Here is an 18,904-nt window from a genome sequence, read left to right as displayed (position 1 = left end):
GTTTGAGAAAGATATCTGACGTGGTGCTAAAAAGGGGTACTACACTGTCGTCATATTTTTTTATCAAATTTCAAGATGGCGGACAACAACCTCTTATTATGCGCTGCAGTTGCTAATGCCACAATTGCACTGTGTGTGTATTTGGAAGAAAAGCGGCAGAAAAAAAGAAAACACGCTTGGATGAAGCCATAGGTATTAAGTCGATATAGTAAAAGCATTAATGTGTTACAAGAGATGCTTGTGGAAGACGTAAAATACTTATGAATGATGAGAATGTGTTTCAGTATTACTCAGTAAAGTGGGTTCTCACATTACAAAAGAGAATACTCTTTTGAGAAATGCTATATGTGCAGAAGATAAGCAAACTGCGACACTGGGATTTCTTGACACAGGAGAGAGAGCTACTGTAGTCTACAATATAGCAGTCAAATATAACTTTTTACATTAACCAAAAAAATTCCAGAAAGGTGTGAAGCAATTTATAAAGCACTGAAGGGGAAATATGTGAATTTAAATAAATGTTTAGTATACTATTTGCATGATAAGACCTATTTTTACTTCTGAATAATTTAATTAATGGAATTAGTGTCCCAACAACTACAAAATTAATAAAAAGTACGAAACAGATGACGTGATTTTTAACTTGCGGCATCTAGAGTTCAAGAATAAACATAGTAGAATGGAAAGCTAAGAAAGAATTTCTTTTATTTTCTATTCTCAATTCTGGCTTGCTGAAAAGCTGCCTGGATGTTTCCAGATGTAGAGGTGAATGACTGTATCTGTGACTGTGGACATGAAGTCGCCTGCAGCATATTCCACTTGACCATCAACACACAATTAATAGTGCACTGTGCCCCTTGCTCACCCCAAACCTTGCAGAGGCAAGCTTATGAAAAAAATAAATAAAAAAAAGCACACCAATTTTGAAGCCATATTTACAAACACACTACAGAGATGTCAAATAGCTGTGGTGACGCCAGCACTCCTGCGGTTACATTTCACACTGCAGTGAACACAAGATGAACAACTTTTATGATCAAATCTACGGCAAGGCCTGAGATTTGATTATACACTCCTGGAAATGGAAAAAAGAACACATTGACACCGGTGTTTCAGACCCACCATACTTGCTCCGGACACTGCGAGAGGGCTGTACAAGCAATGATCACACGCACGGCACAGCGGACACACCAGGAACCGCGGTGTTGGCCGTCGAATGGCGCTAGCTGCGCAGCATTTGTGCACCGCCGCCGTCAGTGTCAGCCAGTTTGCCGTGGCATACGGAGCTCCATAGCAGTCTTTAACACTGGTAGCATGCCGCGACAGCGTGTACGTGAATCGTATGTGCAGTTGACGGACTTTGAGCGAGGGCATATAGTGGGCATGCGGGAGGCCGGGTGGACATACCGCCGAATTGCTCAACACGTGGGGCGTGAGGTCTCCACAGTACATCGATGTTGTCGCCAGTGGTCGGCGGAAGGTGCACGTGCCCGTCGACCTGGGACCGGACCGCAGCGACGCACGGATGCACGCCAAGACCGTAGGATCCTACGCAGTGCCGTAGGGGACCGCACCGCCACTTCCCAGCAAATTAGGAACACTGTTGCTCCTGGGGTATCGGCGAGGACCATTCGCAACCGTCTCCATGAAGCTGGGCTACGGTCCCGCACACCGTTAGGCCGTCTTCCGCTCATGCCCCAACATCGTGCAGCTCGCCTCCAGCGGTGTCGCGACAGGCGTGAATGGAGGGGCGAATGGAGATGTGTCGTCTTCAGCGATGAGAGTCGCTTCTGCCTTGGTGCCAATGATGGTCGTATGCGTGTTTGGCGCCGTGCAGGTCAGCGCCACAATCAGGACTGCATACGACCGAGGCACACAGGGCCAACACCCGGCATCATGGTGTGGGGAACGATCTCCTACACTGGCCGTACACCTCTGGTGATCGTCGAGAGGACACTGAATAGTGCACGGTACATCCAAACCGTCATCGAACCCATCGTTCTACCATTCCTAGGCTGGCAAGGGAACTTGCTGTTCCAACAGGACAATGCACGTCCGCATGTATCCCGTGCCACCCAACGTGCTCTAGAAGGTGTAAGTCAACTACCCTGGCCAGCAAGATCTCCGGATCTGTCCCCCATTGAGCATGTTTGGTACTGGATGAAGCGTCGTCTCACACGGTCTGCACGTCCAGCACGAACGCTGGTCCAACTGAGGCGCCAGGTGGAAATGGCATGGCAAGCTCTTCCACGGGACTACATCCAGCATCTCTATGATCGTCTCCATGCGAGAATAGCAGCCTGCATTGCTCGGAAAGGTGGATATACACTGTACTAGTGCCGACATTGTGCATGCTCTGTTGCCTGTGTCTATGTGCCTGTGGTTCTGTCAGTGTGATCATGTGATGTATCTGACCCCAGGAATGTGTCAATAAAGTTTCCCCTTCCTGGAACAATGAATTCACGGTGTTCTTATTTCAATTTCCAGGAGTGTATTTATTTGATGACAGGTGACATTTGACAAAGTTCCCTATTACACCATCAAATTTCTTTGGCATAAATATTTGACATATCAACTTGACAAATAAATATGATAGTGTAATACCGGCCTAACAAGGGTGTGATGATGGAAGATATTGGAAATCATTAATCTACAATAGATTAATGACTAATTCAATAAAGAATATAATGATGATAACAACTGTTATTGGAGTTTCAAACTAATGTAGAGGTCTTCTTCCCTGGGAGTTTTGGAAATCTCATTGACGAACATATATATGTTACGGCCAAAGCCCAAAGGCCGCCAGATAGTGAATTGGACAGCCATTTCACACTCTTGCCAAGAGGAGTGGCCAAAGTCCGCTTACTTAAAAGAATTAGCAAACGTCTGACTTTGGCCAAGCATTTTGTGAACTGGCTGGAGATTCCTGGCTTAAATGTGATGTGATTGCACATAAGCTGGTAAATCTCTGGCTATATTGCAGTGCATGCTATGATCACACAACAATGTGTAGTAGGCAGCACTTCTCTCACTTTCAGTGTTAACTGTGCCATGCACGTGATAGCTGTTGCTTTTTGGAGAAGGTCCTGCCTGTGCGTCTTATTTTTCTGCCTGACAAATTCGATTAATTGTGAGTACTGTTACGTTTTCCGGTATTTTCGTTTATATTATTTGTTCGTCTTTCAGATGTGGTAAGGGAATGTAGGTTAATTATGTGAGCTGCTTTTTTGTTTTATTTGCTCCCACTTCACCCATTTGTGAAGTTTTTGTGAAGTGTGATGTAACATAGTGACAGAGAAAGACGTTAGAAAGCCAAACAAGAAATGGAGGATGTTATAAATGTAGGGAATACTCCAACAATGGAACTGTCTTTGTAGAGGTCAAACCATTGGAAAGTTGGGACCAGTTACCTGACAATAATAAAGTGCAAATATTTTTGATGGTTTATGAAGAAGGGAGTAGTGCAGCTCAATGTTGTATACCCTGCAGCAAAGATATTCATGCAATCTGTGAAAGAAGTAATGAAGCAGAGAAAGGATATGGAGGGAAGATTATTTGCAAACTATGTGGTAATAAGAAACAAATCAGAAAGATGAGGGGAGGAGCATATGACAATTTGCAAGTACAAGATGCAAAGATGTTTAAAAATTCATATGCAAGATTACCATCTGCAAAAGTTGGAGACAATGTTCACATCCATATACCAGATGTTAACAGAGGTCGCAGAGATCCCAAAAGTGTTCTTTCAGTTCTCATGGATGTTGAAGGCACTTTCTACAAGCTGGGAGCAGAACATGGTGTTCTCAAGCAACTATATTCCAGAAATTCTCTATTCTGCACGAGAAACTGCTCACGCTGGAATCTGTGGCCAAAGAAGAAACATCATTACAAACCCTATCGTCTTTACAATCACTGGCCAGTGGCCAAGGATACAATCGATGCAATTTCTCTCACTCCGTCTTCAGGCTACGAGTGGCCTACCGGGACCATCCGACCGCCATGTCATCTTCCGTGGAGAATGCGGATAGGAGAGGCGTGGGGTCAGCACGCCGCTCTCTCTGTCATTATGATGGTATTCTTGACCGAAGCCACTACTATTTGGTCGAGTAGCTCCTCAATTGGCATCACAGGCTGAGTGCACCCCAAAAAAATGGCAACAACACATGGCGGCCTAGATGGTCACCCATCCAAGTGCCGACCACACCCAAGAGTGTTTAACTTCGGTGATCTCATGGGAACCAGTGGAACCACTGCGGAAAGGCCATTGCCAAGAAAACCCTATGCAATTGCAAATGCCATAAAAGCTTAAATTGTTTTAGTAAGTGAATATTGGTTGTATTAGAGAAGATTTATAAAGTGAATAGATTGTATCAAGTTTATACTTTTTGTTAGTGAGATTGAGAAAATAAACAGATTGCATACAGCCTGAAATTATACATAGTCATCCACTCTTTATTTACTTTCCGATTCTGGCCAATCTGTCTAAACACTTCGCAAACTGGCCGGCCAGATCTCAAACACAAGAAAAGATCAGACAGTGGCCGGTCAATTTACAGCAATGTTGGCTGTTTCCTGACTTATACAATTTGAAACTGTTCAAGCAAATCTGCTTCATGTGTTTCTTCGCAGTTTGGTCGATTGGTCCCAGCCCCTTCACGAACTAGCTGGCTGAATCCCGCAGGAGAAGATTGGACACTTGCTGCCCAATTTGAAATGGCATTGGCCACATCATGATTTAGTTGGCCAGTTCGCCCTTTGGCCGATTTCAGGCTTTGATCATAGCATATACATATCAATCAGCTAATTACTACCACAGAAAATTATTTCATAGTAAACAGTGTCTTCATGAACAGCATAATACTGATGCACCATAAACAATGATTAAGAATGTTTGAAATGCTGATAACATGTCTGTTAAGCAGAATTGTGTGTATAATAAGCATTACTTTAATCAAAGTTAAAACACGTGAAGAAAGCACTAAGTGCTGTGGATGTATTCGTACTTAGTACAATGATAAACCCAATTCTTTTTGTAATTTTGTTACTGGAAAATAAGAGTTCATTATTTTATTCCAACCCAAGGTTTGTTTAATAGGTCTGAGACTCCACTACTGTTGGTGGAGCATCAGAGGCCAGGAACATCCTATAGCTTTGTTTTCCTATACACAGAACATATTAAATTGTGCTTTCCACGCAGTTCCATATGTAACAACAATTACGGGGACATATTGCTACATCGTTTTAAGACACCACGTTGAGATGCTGATAAGCACATAAGAAGTTGAAATGACTGCTATATAGGCAAACTTCCATTCCACATCAACCACCACATAACCATTTGAACAATATAGGAGCTCAACCTTCAGTAACCAAACGCATAGTACAAACACATTAGGTTTTAGATAAGAACACATGTAACTCTTTTTTTGTGCTGTAAATCAATCTACAACAGTCATTAACATTTGCAGCCCATGTAGTCGTCGTCATTGTTGTCATCATCACCATCATCATCATCATCATCATCATCATACTGTGAAAATCATTCCACAGATTGTGTGTATGCAGTTTACACACATGCACAATGCTAAGAAATTAGTTACATAACATTTTCCCACACTTCTCACAAACTATGAAGAAATTAAAATACTATGTTCCATTGATGGTTGCTAAGATATTAAGACTATATATTCAGAATTAATAAAGGAAAATGTTGAGGACTTGTTAATTTAGTTGCTTTTTATTATTCTGATATCTGAATACTAGCAGCAATAAGTCTGAAAATATTTTCACACTATAAGCATGAATATAATTTATACCAGTCTATTCTGTTCTCAAATAAATACATCCCAACAGAAGCAAATATATTTTATGCTGGAAGTACAATCATGCAAACAGACAGAGACCAAGAGGCTACTTCATTTTGTATTCTCATTACAGGAAAGTTCACAGTATGCTCCAGCTTTGCTCTGTTAGCACCAATCCTTACTCCCTGTTAGAGCTAAATAGATCCGTCCACAGCTACTTACAGATCAAAAGCTTTATCAATTGAGCTTATTCATGACACTATATGAGGACTTTACCCTTGCCCTTTGCTGCTCTCTCTCTCTCCCTCCCTTTGTGTGTGTGTGTGTGTGTGTGGGGAGGGGGGGGGGGGGGGGGTAGGAGGGCGGGGTTGCTCAGAAGTCAGTCCAGTTGCAAGAGAATATTTGCTCTGAAAGATGTACACTTGGATTAAAATAACACTGTGATTGAGAATTCAGTGAGTCATGGAGTAATACTTTCTTGAGCACCACATGCTTATAGTGTTGCCGGTGCTGTAAGCAGTGCAAAGACTCATCAAGCAGTACTGGCTGCACACTGGTAACAATGTCTCCCTCCACTGCAATCTGTCAGTCACAAAGTTTATTTGAATTGCAGTTTAATATCAGTAACAAAGTGCATTTTATACATATGCTCTGACACTGAACAATTCAAATAAATTTTAAAGTGTTAAAGGCTTTTCAACATTTGGTCATATATACAAGTAAGAAGCTGTTCATTACACAAATATTCGTTATTATTTACAATTATATGTGGGTACCACTCCACTATAAAGCACTTTGTAACCTAAACAATCCAAACTGCTTCACCTTCACTTTAACAATAGAAATTTCACTGAGTCAGAAAATTCTCCTGATCACTGTTGCATCTTTTGCAATGCAACTGATTTGAAATTTAACCAGAATTACCCATCCTTATAGCCTGCTTCCCAGTCACCAATTCATATCCTCTTACTTTCATTAGTTTCATCTCATTAACATCATATTATCATACAAAAAAGAAAATTAAATGTTAGGATCACAAACAGACACAAAGACCAACCAGACTACCAATTTCTTGCACTGCTAATAGAAGCATAAAAAATGATTACAGCACTCGAGCTTTCAGAAAAATAGGTATTTTCTTTCAGAAACAAAGAGGAGTTCTTTGGGGAGGTTGCGGAGGGGAAGAGGTTTAGTTCATTATCTTCTTCCTCATAATAGTTTCCTTTTGCTTCCTGATAGATAAAGGATTTGTTGTTATGAAAGCCAAGAGTGCTGTGGTCTCCTTTTATGTGTTTTATGGGCAGTACTGGGAGTTGCATCCCTGAAAGGATTGGCCATCCATTCTCTTTCTTTTTCATTTTTAAGTCATATTGTAAGATATATTTCAGATTTCATGAAGTAATATGACTATTTTTTTTCAAAATTATTTAGGATGCAACAAATGAAGTTTTAGACTTTACGATGGGTTATTGCCACTGACTAAAATCTCTCAAATATAACGTGTAAGCACATTTTTTTCCTAAAATTATCACACATTATATGATTTGGCAGTGCACCAAGATATGATCCACAACTGATATTTCAATTATAAGCATAAAACAAAATCTGTTGCTGGTTGTAAATGCCATTTATTAATAACTGTGGACTCAGAAAGAACAGCTCAGAGTGGAACAAGTAGTCAGCAACCCTTATGTCAGTCATAACAAAATCTAAGAGAAGATTGAGGGAAACTGGGTTGTAGTATCTTTTTTGTTGCATAGTAGAACCCTTAAAAGTAAAGAACTGAGTGACTCTATTGCAACACTCATTGAATACCAGTAAGCGGAATTTCAGAAGTTCTCCCATTAACTTAACTTACTTAAAAAACAAAATCTGCTAATCCAAATAGATCATACTCAACAACTTCAAAGCCATTAAAAATTGATGATACTACAACAGTCAGAGAATTTACAAGGGAATACAAAAATAATTTTTTCATATTTATCAAATGGCACATGAAAAAAAAATTCTGACTGAAAATACAAAAAAGGTATTATTACACTAATAAATACACTAGAGTTCACGTAGAAGAGGAAGAAATGTTTCTATGAAAGGAACATATTTAATTTAGGTACAATCCCTACACTGCCACCAATAAGAGTCTGACCCAGCACAAATAAAATCCACTGTTTCTTCTAGAAAACAGTTGACGCATTCTTATCAAGTAGTGGCAGGAGGATGATTATGGGAGGAACATGTCAGTACAACATTTGAGTCAACTGACACACAACGGCCTCTGCAACTGGATGCACTGTACTTAGAACAACGCCAAAAGATCCTGTTCCTACTTTTGCGTTCGCAGATAAAGGTGTAACCACTCATTTTCAGCTGGAGTTTACCTCTTCGACTATACGTAAGCCTTCCAGAGCCTGAAACAAATGTACACATCAGTACTGCGTTAAAGTGAAGAGAATGTTATACTGGCTACTGCTGACCAGTTTCTGAACCGTTTCCAAGCAAAGTTTTCCACAGTCACAAAAACTATTTCATAAAATTCATCTCACTCACAAAACAATACAAATGCAACAATATCTTCTGTGATTGTAGCATATTTTTTTAAATAAACAAAGTGAGAAAACCTCACTCCGAATTCTAGTAAAGTACTTTCATGTAGGTCTGATGGGAGAAATTTTAAAATCACTGTTCTCAAGCTAAAACTAAACTTTGCAATCAGGTTCTGAAGACCATGCACACAATGTCAATAAACCGCTGTGTCATCTTCTCCCATGTGGATGTGGTGTGGAGAGGCAAGGGGTCAGCACGCTGCTGTCTCGACTGTTGTCGACTTTGAGACCTTGGAGTCCCTACTTCTCATTCAAGTAGCTCTTCAACTGGGACCAGGAGGATGACTTGTGCCTGTTTCAGACCTGCCACCATGAAAAAGACCCTGGAAGTATGAGGAATTGAACCCACACCTTCCGCACGAAATTCAGATGTGCTGACCACTCAACTACAGAGGCAGATCCACTATTCTCAAACTAAGTTAATTTTACTAATTATAAATCCAGTACTATAAGCACAATATAAAAAATAAAAAAGTAAAAAAAAATGGAATTTTTTTTAGAGATACTATGTTTGTAACATAGGATCAATGACCTAATAAATCAGCTTTTCCAAACAGCACACGAAAGACTACAGCTGATATTTTCATCCCTTTGCCTGTAAAAAAAGAAGAAAAGTCAGAAGTTATCATGGCAAACGTGTCGTAATCTCAGTTCACAACCAATGGTTAACAAATATTTCAGTTACATACCTTGAGAAATATATGTCCATCAGGATTACTTCACCAGCCGCTACACATTCTGCCAGCAGCAACAATTGATTTTCAAATGTAGTCCAATTTCATGAGAAAATGACGCTCCTTCATAATTAAAAATTGTAACATTTGTGCCGTAGCTTCACGCCAGCACAATGTGAATATATTTTCTCTATGAAAACATCATGTGGTCGAGCAATATCTGTTTATGCTATGGCATTCATTTTGTATTGGTAACTTCTGTACTGGTGTACACAAATCTTCAATCGTTTTTAACTACAGAAAATGTAATCCAGCAGTAATGGCCATACCATTACATGCAAATGAGAAAGCAGTATTCACACACTAATGTCTACAGCTCAAAACCAACCAGTTTATCTTCTTCTTTGGTCATAACACATGCAACAGAAGCTTTCTCTTCAGGAATGACATTTAGACTTCAAAGACAGAAAACTGAAAAATTTCCAATTTGTACACTTCCTATTAGACTTGCAACACACCCTGCATGTTTAGCTGATCATATGAATATCTGAATCCTACGCTTTACACAAAACGTCAACTTCAAGGAATAGATGAAAGGATATGTTGAGTTGCGTATTAATTCTACTTTTACATATCTATGAGGATGTATGATCATATTCTCACTCACTTCTTCTGACATGTTTTTGAAAGTAAATGCCAAAAGAAAGGGAGTGATACAGAAGGAAAAGCATTATTTGGATCACTGGCTGACATCATATTTTGTTTCAACCTTAAACATCAGCATGATATGAAGTGTACACAGAATTAATCCATATTTTTACTATACATTAAAGTACATAATGTTTCATTAACAGTGCAGTTATGAAGGTTTATAAAACTTGATACAAAAAGTGAGAAAGTGAAAATAGTTTACATAATTTACTCCTTAAAACAGTTGTTTGGGAACAAATATTACAACTGAAAAATTGGTGGAATGCAGGAAATGGGAACACAAAAAGTCCCCAGGAAGATATAAATATTACCATGAACAAAGATCATTAAGTAAGGTTAATAACATGCACTTTTAGTTTAATACACAAAAAGAAATGTCATTTAACTTACCTGCAATAGTTTTCTTAAAAGAATTTATTTTTACTTAAACACTGCTAGTAAGATTCTAGCTGCACATTGGCGCACTTAGAAAGATTACTAATCCAGTTTCTAACAATATGAAATCAATGGAACAAAACTGACACACTTTCAGAAATGCAGTCTGTAACAGTGCCAGGACAGAAACTAAATATGCGACTTTTACAAGTTTACAGGGAGGGAGATGAGGAGTGGGGGAGGTGGAAGGGGAAGATGGTGGGGGAGAGGGAGCAGGAGGAGGGGGGGAGAGTGAGGGAAGGAGGGGGGGGGGAGGGAGAGAGAGAGAGAGAGAGAGAGAGAGAGAGAGAGAGAGAGAGAGAGAGAGCAAACAATCTTTCTTGTACAAATCATTAATTCATGAATGAAGCAAATGGAATACTTCAGAAAATGACTTGAGTTTCTTGAGTTTTTCATGATAGTTTTATTTCAGTTGCTTAATAAACAGGTAAACCAGCATTGACTTTCAATAAAATTATAGTATAGGCTAAATACTGGAAAAGTATGAAATCTGAGAGTAGTTAAAATGCAGAAAATGAAACTTGGATATTGTGCACGGGGAAAATTTTGTAGAATATAAATATTTATTAATTTTTAGCACATACCAAAATTTTAAAATTTCAAATATTTGCTACTAAACAACTAAGCTACCCAAGCACAGCTCAGTATGGAAACATTCCCCAGGCTGTGGCTAGCCATGTCTCCACAACGTCATTTCTTCAGGTCAGTTAGTCCCTGAAGTTTCAAAGGAGAACTTATGCGAAGTTCACTAAGTAGGTACTAGTAGAAGTAAAGCTGTGGGGATGGTTTATGAGTCATGCTTGGGTAGCTCAGTTAGTAGAGCACTTGCGTGTTAAAGGCAAAGGTCCTAGGTTCGAGTCCCTGTCTGGCACACAGTTTTAATCTGGCAGGGAGTGTTCATATTAAATGCCTTTCTGAAGTCAAGGAATAGGTGCCAATGTCTACAGGCCTCTAGATATCACAGATGAACACAGAGCACTGAGTTTTACAAAATCTCTGTTTACAAAATCCATGCTGATTTATAATGAAAAGATTTTTGAAATCCAAAAATATCATCATAAATTAGCACAAAACACATTCCATAATTCTACAACAGATTAGAGTCAACAACATAGACTTGGAATTGTGTGCATTTGTCCTATGACACTTCTTGAAAACAAGAATGATCCACATTTTTTTCCAACTGGTGGGTACCATTTGGTGCTCCTGTACCAACAATAAACTACTGCTAGAAGAGGAGCAAGTACTCTACACAAACAGAGATGTCTCATCCAGTCCACAGTGCATCCATTGTAGATGCTTTTCTATTACACAATCACTAAGCTCAGAAACTGACATTTCAGTGTTGGTGAAATGATTAAAAAGAGGAACTGTCTTACGACCTTCTGTAGTGAAACAGTTTCAGAAGACTGGACTCAGTATTTCTTTTTATTTGGAGCCAGTACCGTCACTGAGAGACTGAACAGATGATTTCGTTCTGCTTATTGATTTGACAGGAGGCCAAAACTTCTTAGCATTTTTAGTTAGCAAAATCCTACTTTCAAATTCATTGAACATTTCTTGTTCTCTTAATATTTATTTTCTTTCTATTCAGTTTTTGTTTGCCAGCAAGACTTGAGCATCCTTGGTAGTGTTCCAGAATTAGTCTCGCTTATTAAAGGTAAGAATAATCTTATAGTATTAGGAGTGGAAAGTTGGTTGAAGCCAGAGGTGAACAGCAGCAAAATGCTAGTTAGATTTGAATATATATCCCATGGATAGGCTATGTGCCAATGGTGGTGGCATATTTATTGCCATAAAGAACTCTATAGTAGCAAAACTGTGATGAAGCTCTCTTTGATTTCACAGTACTGAGCCACAATAGGTCTTTCCCAATCTTTAAATTTTCCTGAGGAACATACTGACCTAAGGTGTATTGGGCAATGCTTTATAATTTTATACATTTCTGCTCCACATCTCTGTTCTCAGGGCCAAATATTTTATGTTCACTACTCACATACTCTGCAATTTGCATCGTACCATTATTTTCCTACCTTTCTTAACCTTTCTTGTAACACTATAGTATGATTAAAATTACTTCTTCGCTGATGTCTGTCACTTGCCAGTATGGTGTTTCCATATCGGTCGCTGCTCGGTTATAGGCAATACATAAACAGGATAGGTCACTTCACATGTGCTGTTACCTATGTGTAGTGTGATGAAATGTTGGCAGCAGCGCCATGATGCATGATTGGAATGTGAGATGCTCTGTTGACAGCTGAACTGGGACAGATGATGCACTTTGTAACCCTGAATTTAAACTTATGTTCTAACCAATCACAACCTCATGACATGCAATATATCCAAGAAAACAGCAGTGGGACTATCAATCACATTCCCTTTGTTCACAGCTATTAAAACAAACTTCTACGGGCAAACTCAAGATAGAAAATTTTCAGTTTTAGCACTAAAAGCAAGCTGTAATTGCTCATTTTCATTGGTTACTTGAAACTATCCTCACACTGGCTATACAAGCTGATGCATTATCAATTGATGAACTGTCTTAGTTGACACTTCGTTACAGGTAACAGGCGGGACAGGTAGATTAGAAAAGAAAAAAAGACTGATAGGAAGAAAATTAAGAGCAAATAACAAAGTCAATACAACGATGAAAATGATGAGGGTAAGGATTACAAATAAATAGTAACATCTGGACCAATTATCCGAATAAAAATAATAACCAGTCATTTTGATAAATATTTAAAAATAAAAAAATTTAAAGCAGTTGATTGAGATTTAAACCCATGATCTTCTAGGCATATGGTATGTAACTTAAACCACTATGCTACACCACCATTCTGCAGCGCAGCGTTATGTTTGATTCTAAAGACCAGTAGCAACTGTGATTTGCTACCTTCAAGTAGTTCGGCCACAAGTAATGTCGTGCATACCTTATCTAATGTAGACCAACTTCTGTGATTATGATAATTGTTCAATGACATCAAATTGCATCTTGTGTGAAAGGATCCAGTAGTGTTCTGTTACTGCATATTTCATTACCATCATTTTGTGTGTATTGCTTTTGGTGTGGTTATCATGTCTGATGAAATGCAAAATAGAAGGGGCATACCCACTATTTGGAATCCTAACACATCAAGAAAGAAAGCTGCACAAGGAACTGACCATTCACTGTGACAATGTGGCAGTTGTGGGCAGTGCAGGCATAACACTGAGTGCCCTCATTGGAGGAAACCAGCTCCAATGCGTGAAGTGTCAACCAGCAAGTAAGTTTATCAGACTATAGCACTCATTGATACTACCATAGGCTTATGACCACTGATACCCACCTTTATGTTTACTGATTCGATGTCTGTTTGCCGATGTGACATCTAAGACTGTATCCTTTCTAAACATCTGCCCAAAGTAAGTTTTGGGCAAGACATTCAGAACAATCTCTCACAAATCTCTCCCCGACATTAGTTTTGATCACGAGTTTTCAATTCTACAGCTGGCAACTTATGTCTCACACTGTTACAATAACATGATCAGGAATTCCCCCCCCCCCCCCCCCCCCCCAATATTCTGCAAGTTCTCTCAGAAGCATTCTGTCACTACAGCTCCTGATGCAGGTAGTCGATATCAAGATCCAATGTTTGACCCACGTTTGATGCCGGCGCTTCAGTCTGGAACCACGTGACCGCTAAGGTCGCAGGTTCGAATCCTGCCTCAGGCATGGATGTGTGTGGTGTCCTTAGGTTAGTTAGGTTTAAGTAGTTCTAAGTTCTAGGGGACTGATGACCTCAGATGTTAAGTCCCATAGTGCTCAGAGCCATTTGAACCACATTTGATGCTTATGTTTACTTAGACTAATTCACATTCATAATCTGTAGTGACAGCAGTAGAAACTATAGAGTTCTTTATGGCAATAAATATGCCACCACCAATGGCATGTAGCCTATCCTTGTGATATACGTCCCATTCTAACTTTAGTTTTTTGCTGCTGTTCACTTCTAGTTCCAACCAACTTTCCATTAGTAATATTATGTGATTATTCTTATCTTTCATTGGAAGGACTGATTGTGGAACATTACAAAGGATGCTCTAGCAGTTTACTAACAACACATTATCATGTGGCTGACATATCTTTGATTTCAGCAGGCATTTCACCATAGCACGTAAAAGAAGACCAGGTGCACACCACAGGAGGCACTCCGCTACCTGAGTAGCAGCCTCCTTTATGTAGTGTGCATCTGATCTACTGAGGCAGACCCTAAAATTGTCCACTCGATAGTAGAGGTTGAGTTGGGGTTGGGTTGATTGGGGAGGACACCAGACAGTGAGATCATCAGTCTCATCGGATTAGGGAAGGATGGGGAACCATCCCAGCATTTGCCTGGAGCAATTTTAGGGAAATCACGGAAAAGCTAAATCAGGATAGCCGGACACAGCATTGAACCGTCATCCTCCCGGATGTGAGTCCAGTGTGCTAGCCACTGCACCACCTCGCTCAGTGTGGAGGTTGACAAATTTGCATCTGAGCCTCTGTATTAGACCTTCCACTCAGCTGCAAACCAGAGGGCCATTATCAACTTTACATACTACACTGTAAACAGTGAGCTCGGCTTGCACCTTGCTCGGTTTGCTAGCTGCCTTCGCCAATTCAGTTATCTAAGTAAGGGAACCTAGGATAGCCTCAGAACTTAAGCGGCAAGTGTCATTTATGGTGATGTGAGCTACAATTTGCATTCTGTTGCACCTGTTAGCAGATCCTGCTCCACATCTAAGATAAGATCTTGCAACAAACATACGAAGTGCACACTTGCATTTTTCTCTATCTGTCTGCTATTTCCCTGAAGGGCTCCATTAACTGCCTAACACCTGAGCTTCAATGAACACATCCCCAACCTATGTAATTGCACAGAGCTAAAAGTGAAGGGAAAAGATCCAGAAAGAGCTTGGAGGAGGGGGTGGGAGGTAGGTTTGGTCCAATTACACGAGTTCAGCCATCTACAGAATGCAGAAAGTAGCTCTTCCTAACATCATTAGCTACCCTTAGCTCTCTCTTATCTGTTGTACAAAGTGGTAACTGAACAGTATTATAGTTTTCTACAATAACACTAACTACCTGACATTTAAGCTTAACTTCAACCTGACTGAGTCATTGAGATAGTAGGCAGTCCAATGCGTGCAATGCATTCTAGCCCAGTATCATATTTGCAACATACTCAAACAAAATATCCAGTTTTGAAGCTGCAGCTGATTATTACCTATTTCTTGCTGCTAGTATCTCGGAGGTGGTTGTCATTTTATTTTTTTCAGCCACATAAACATCATCATATATAGGTAAACACATTTCCATGATGTACAGGGTGTGTCCGGAAAGTAACGTGTCATATTTTTTGTGATGTGACTATTTGTCACATAGCAGGCAGAGTGGTTGACAGGGCCTCAGCTTCTCAGAGGTAGGTTACTCAATTGCATCCGTACTCTTGGAGTATTAGGACAGCTTCTTCTTTGAATCTCTACGTAGCAGTTGCGTCGAACTTATGATAGAGAGAACTTTAGGGCAATAATAAGTGATTAAGTTTTGTGTGAAGCTCAACGAGATGCCACTGGAAACTCTTAGAATGCTTAATGAAGCCTTCAGAGATGGCTGACTGTCCAGATCACAACTAAAGACATGGCACATGGCATTTAGTGAAGGTCAGGAGGAGGTCGCTGAAGAGACCTTGCAGGACACCTCTCAGTATCATGAATGGGTGACCATGGCACTTTTGTGTGCCCCTAACTGAATTCAGACTGGCAAATGAGTGTTTGCTTGATGTCGGAATTAATGGACTTGCCAAAGACAATTGTCCACAAGATTGTATTGGAGGACTTGGCCTTGTGGAAGATCTCCATAAAATGTGTTCAGAATTTTGATTGACTCGCAAAAGCAACACTGAGTGGAAGTGTGTGAAGAATTCAAGCAAGTCTGTGAAGATGATCCAAATTTACTGAACAACATTATCATTGGGCATGAGTAATGGATCTTTCAGTACAGTCCAGAGTCAACGAGGCAGAGTGTAGAATGGCACACAATATCATCATCGCACCACAAGGAGGCTCGCATGAGCAAGTCCAGGATGAAGTCCATGCCCACTGTTTTATTGAGACAAAGGGGGTAGAGTACACCTTGAGTTTATAGCTCTTGGCCAGACTGCCAACACTCAGTTTTACAAGGAAGTGCTCCACATACTGAACCACAAGGTCACTCGCTCTCCAAAAGGAGTTCTAGCTTTGTGGGAACTGCACCAAGACAACGCATCAGCTCACACTGCCTTTGTTGTCATGGCTTACATGACCTGGATCAGTGTCACAATGGTGTCGCAGGCATCCTACATGCAAGCTACCTCGACAGCTTCCCTGAAGAGCATCCCAATTGAGGAGTTACAGAAAGCTTACGAGACATGGAAATCACACTGGCAAATGTGTAATGATGCAGAAGGGCCATACCTTGCAGAAGAACTTTCTATTAAGTATCACTTCAGTGCATTTTGTTTACACCTTTATTCCCAGTTCTTCCTTTTTTGCAACTTTCCCTTTTTGCTACTAAATGAGCTAATCCAATTTCTAATCACATTTCCTGGCAATGTTCTCTTTTGTTTTCTGTTTCTTGTACAATTTTTTTAATTCAAATATCCTATCATCTTACCATGTTTTTCCTGTCTGTATTTCTTCTTTCAATTTCTGAAGAACTTACCTTCAGCAATAACAATATGAGATAAAGCCTTCTTTTTAAAAAAAACACCACACACAGAAGCATTATTCTACTGAACATACTAATTCAAATTCACGATAAAAAAATTCTTTTAAGCTTTGTTCTAAATTGTCAAAATACCTGCACTGTTAACAAGTACTGCTGTATTGTTTAAATTACGACTGTGTGAATCAACTGTTTGCAAAAACTATACAGTTATTCAACAATGTACCATCAGGTAGATGAGATGAAAATAATCAGGTAAGCATTTAACAGATACACAAGAGCATGCAATGCTATTAACAATATTCATTCTGCTTTTACATGCATTCTACGCCTGAACCTGACACACCAAATGGGGATAGCCAACAAATATTCTTGAAACATCCATCTAATGTTTTATACCTACCTAAATCTAGATTTGTTATAATAGGGATTATTTACTACAGAATGTTCAAGGAAACAATGCTTCTTTCACAAAGCTATTGCTCAGTTAGTCAATACCATTATAAAATCAACTACATGCAATAAATAAAACCAAAAACATATCTCGAAGAAGATGCATAAATGTGAGATTTTGAGCACTTTGTAAGAAACAGAATTAAATGTTACGTGTGAAATTGATATACAGAGGCAAGTTATCAAAACACCAAGTTAACACAAGGCTTTCAGCCTCTGGGATTGGGAAGTAAAAATAGGCTGACCAGAGTCTTATGATAGAAAGCTTCAATTAACCACAGTATAGACACCTGGAAACATGTTCATTTTGCTACAGATATAAAATTACAAATAAGTACAAGCAGACATGAATAAAATTAAATACAACAACTGTGGTAAGGAAATATGAATATGTGGCAGAACTGACTGACTGCATTTGACTCATTCCACTACTTCAAAAGTACACTCTACATCAGTAGTTCCAGAAGCAAGAAGCATCAGCTCCACAAGCTCAATGTCCAACATCTAAGTTCTTGAGACTACCATAATTTTCACATTTTGCAGTACAGCATCTTAAATCTTTACACACTGCTCTGCAAAACTTGAGGATGGTACAGATACAGTAACAAAATTTATTAACTACACTGTGGGAATGAATGAAAGTGGAGGATCATGTTGCCATAAGTCTCCCAGTTGTGTAAAGAAAACTTTGACTCCCATGGTGTGAGAACTAAAGCACTAAATGGGGCTGGTCTTGAAGGAATGGGAAAAAGACAGCGTGCGTCAATCAGTAAGCAGATATGATGCACTGTGGTGGTAGTCTTCATTACTAATGGCCCAGATACAACATTTGAATAGCTTCAAACAAAGTAAACACCAGGTTGGAATATCAAAAATAATAGGAGATGGATAGATTGCTATTCACCATAAAGATGTCCTGTTGAGTTGTAGACAGGCACTACGAAAAGACTATTACACATACACTGAACAGCCAGAACATTATGACCACCAACCTACTACCAATACAAATCTGTCCAGACTATAGCAGTGTCACCTGGTGAGGAACGACTGCTAGTCAGACACATGCACGGTGCATGTACTATCAGTGACCGTGCAGTCCATGTTCAGAATGGGGAAGGGGAGCAATCTATCTGTGTTTGACCAGGGGCAGATAGTGATGGCTCAAAGGCTTGGCAAAAGCATTTCAGAAATTGCATGACTTGATGGGGAAACCAAGGTGAAACCACATCCAGATGTTTTGGGGTTGGGAATCCAGCCCTCATTACATATACCGAGCGAGGTGGCAAAGTGGTTAGCACACTGGACTCGCATTCAGGAGGACGACGGTTCAATCCCGTCTCCGGCCATCCCGATTTAGGTTTTCCGTGATTTCCCTAAATCGCTTCAGGCAAACGCTGGGATGGTTCCTTTGAAAGGGCACGGCCGATTTCCTTACCCATCCTTCCCTCACACGAGCTTGTGATCCGTCTCTAATGACCTCGTTCTCGACGGGACGTTCAA

At 39.8% G+C, this 18,904-nt stretch overlaps 1 protein-coding gene across 19 annotated transcripts in view; it reads right to left on the bottom strand.

Moving 5' to 3' along the window:
- Window positions 1-18,904, bottom strand: part of LOC126358278 (modifier of mdg4-like) — a 342,870-nt gene that overhangs the window by 200,126 nt on the left and 123,840 nt on the right. For 2 of the 19 annotated variants that reach the window (XM_050007542.1, XM_050007541.1), the window contains one exon: window positions 5,043-8,212. The exons of 16 other annotated variants lie outside the window; for them this stretch is intronic. In XM_050007542.1, coding sequence (XP_049863499.1) covers window positions 8,004-8,212 — 209 coding nt within the window. In that variant the 3' untranslated portion in view covers window positions 5,043-8,003. Of the gene's footprint in view, window positions 1-5,042; window positions 8,213-9,044; window positions 9,146-18,904 lie in introns of those variants that run through there. One more of the 19 variants, XM_050007548.1, reaches the window with a different exon arrangement.

Source organism: Schistocerca gregaria, chromosome 1 (assembly GCF_023897955.1).
Source record: "Schistocerca gregaria isolate iqSchGreg1 chromosome 1, iqSchGreg1.2, whole genome shotgun sequence".
Classification (NCBI taxonomy): Eukaryota; Metazoa; Arthropoda; class Insecta; order Orthoptera; family Acrididae; genus Schistocerca; species Schistocerca gregaria.
The sequence above is the reverse complement of the archived record's forward strand: the minus strand, read 5'-3'. Positions and strand labels throughout refer to the sequence as shown.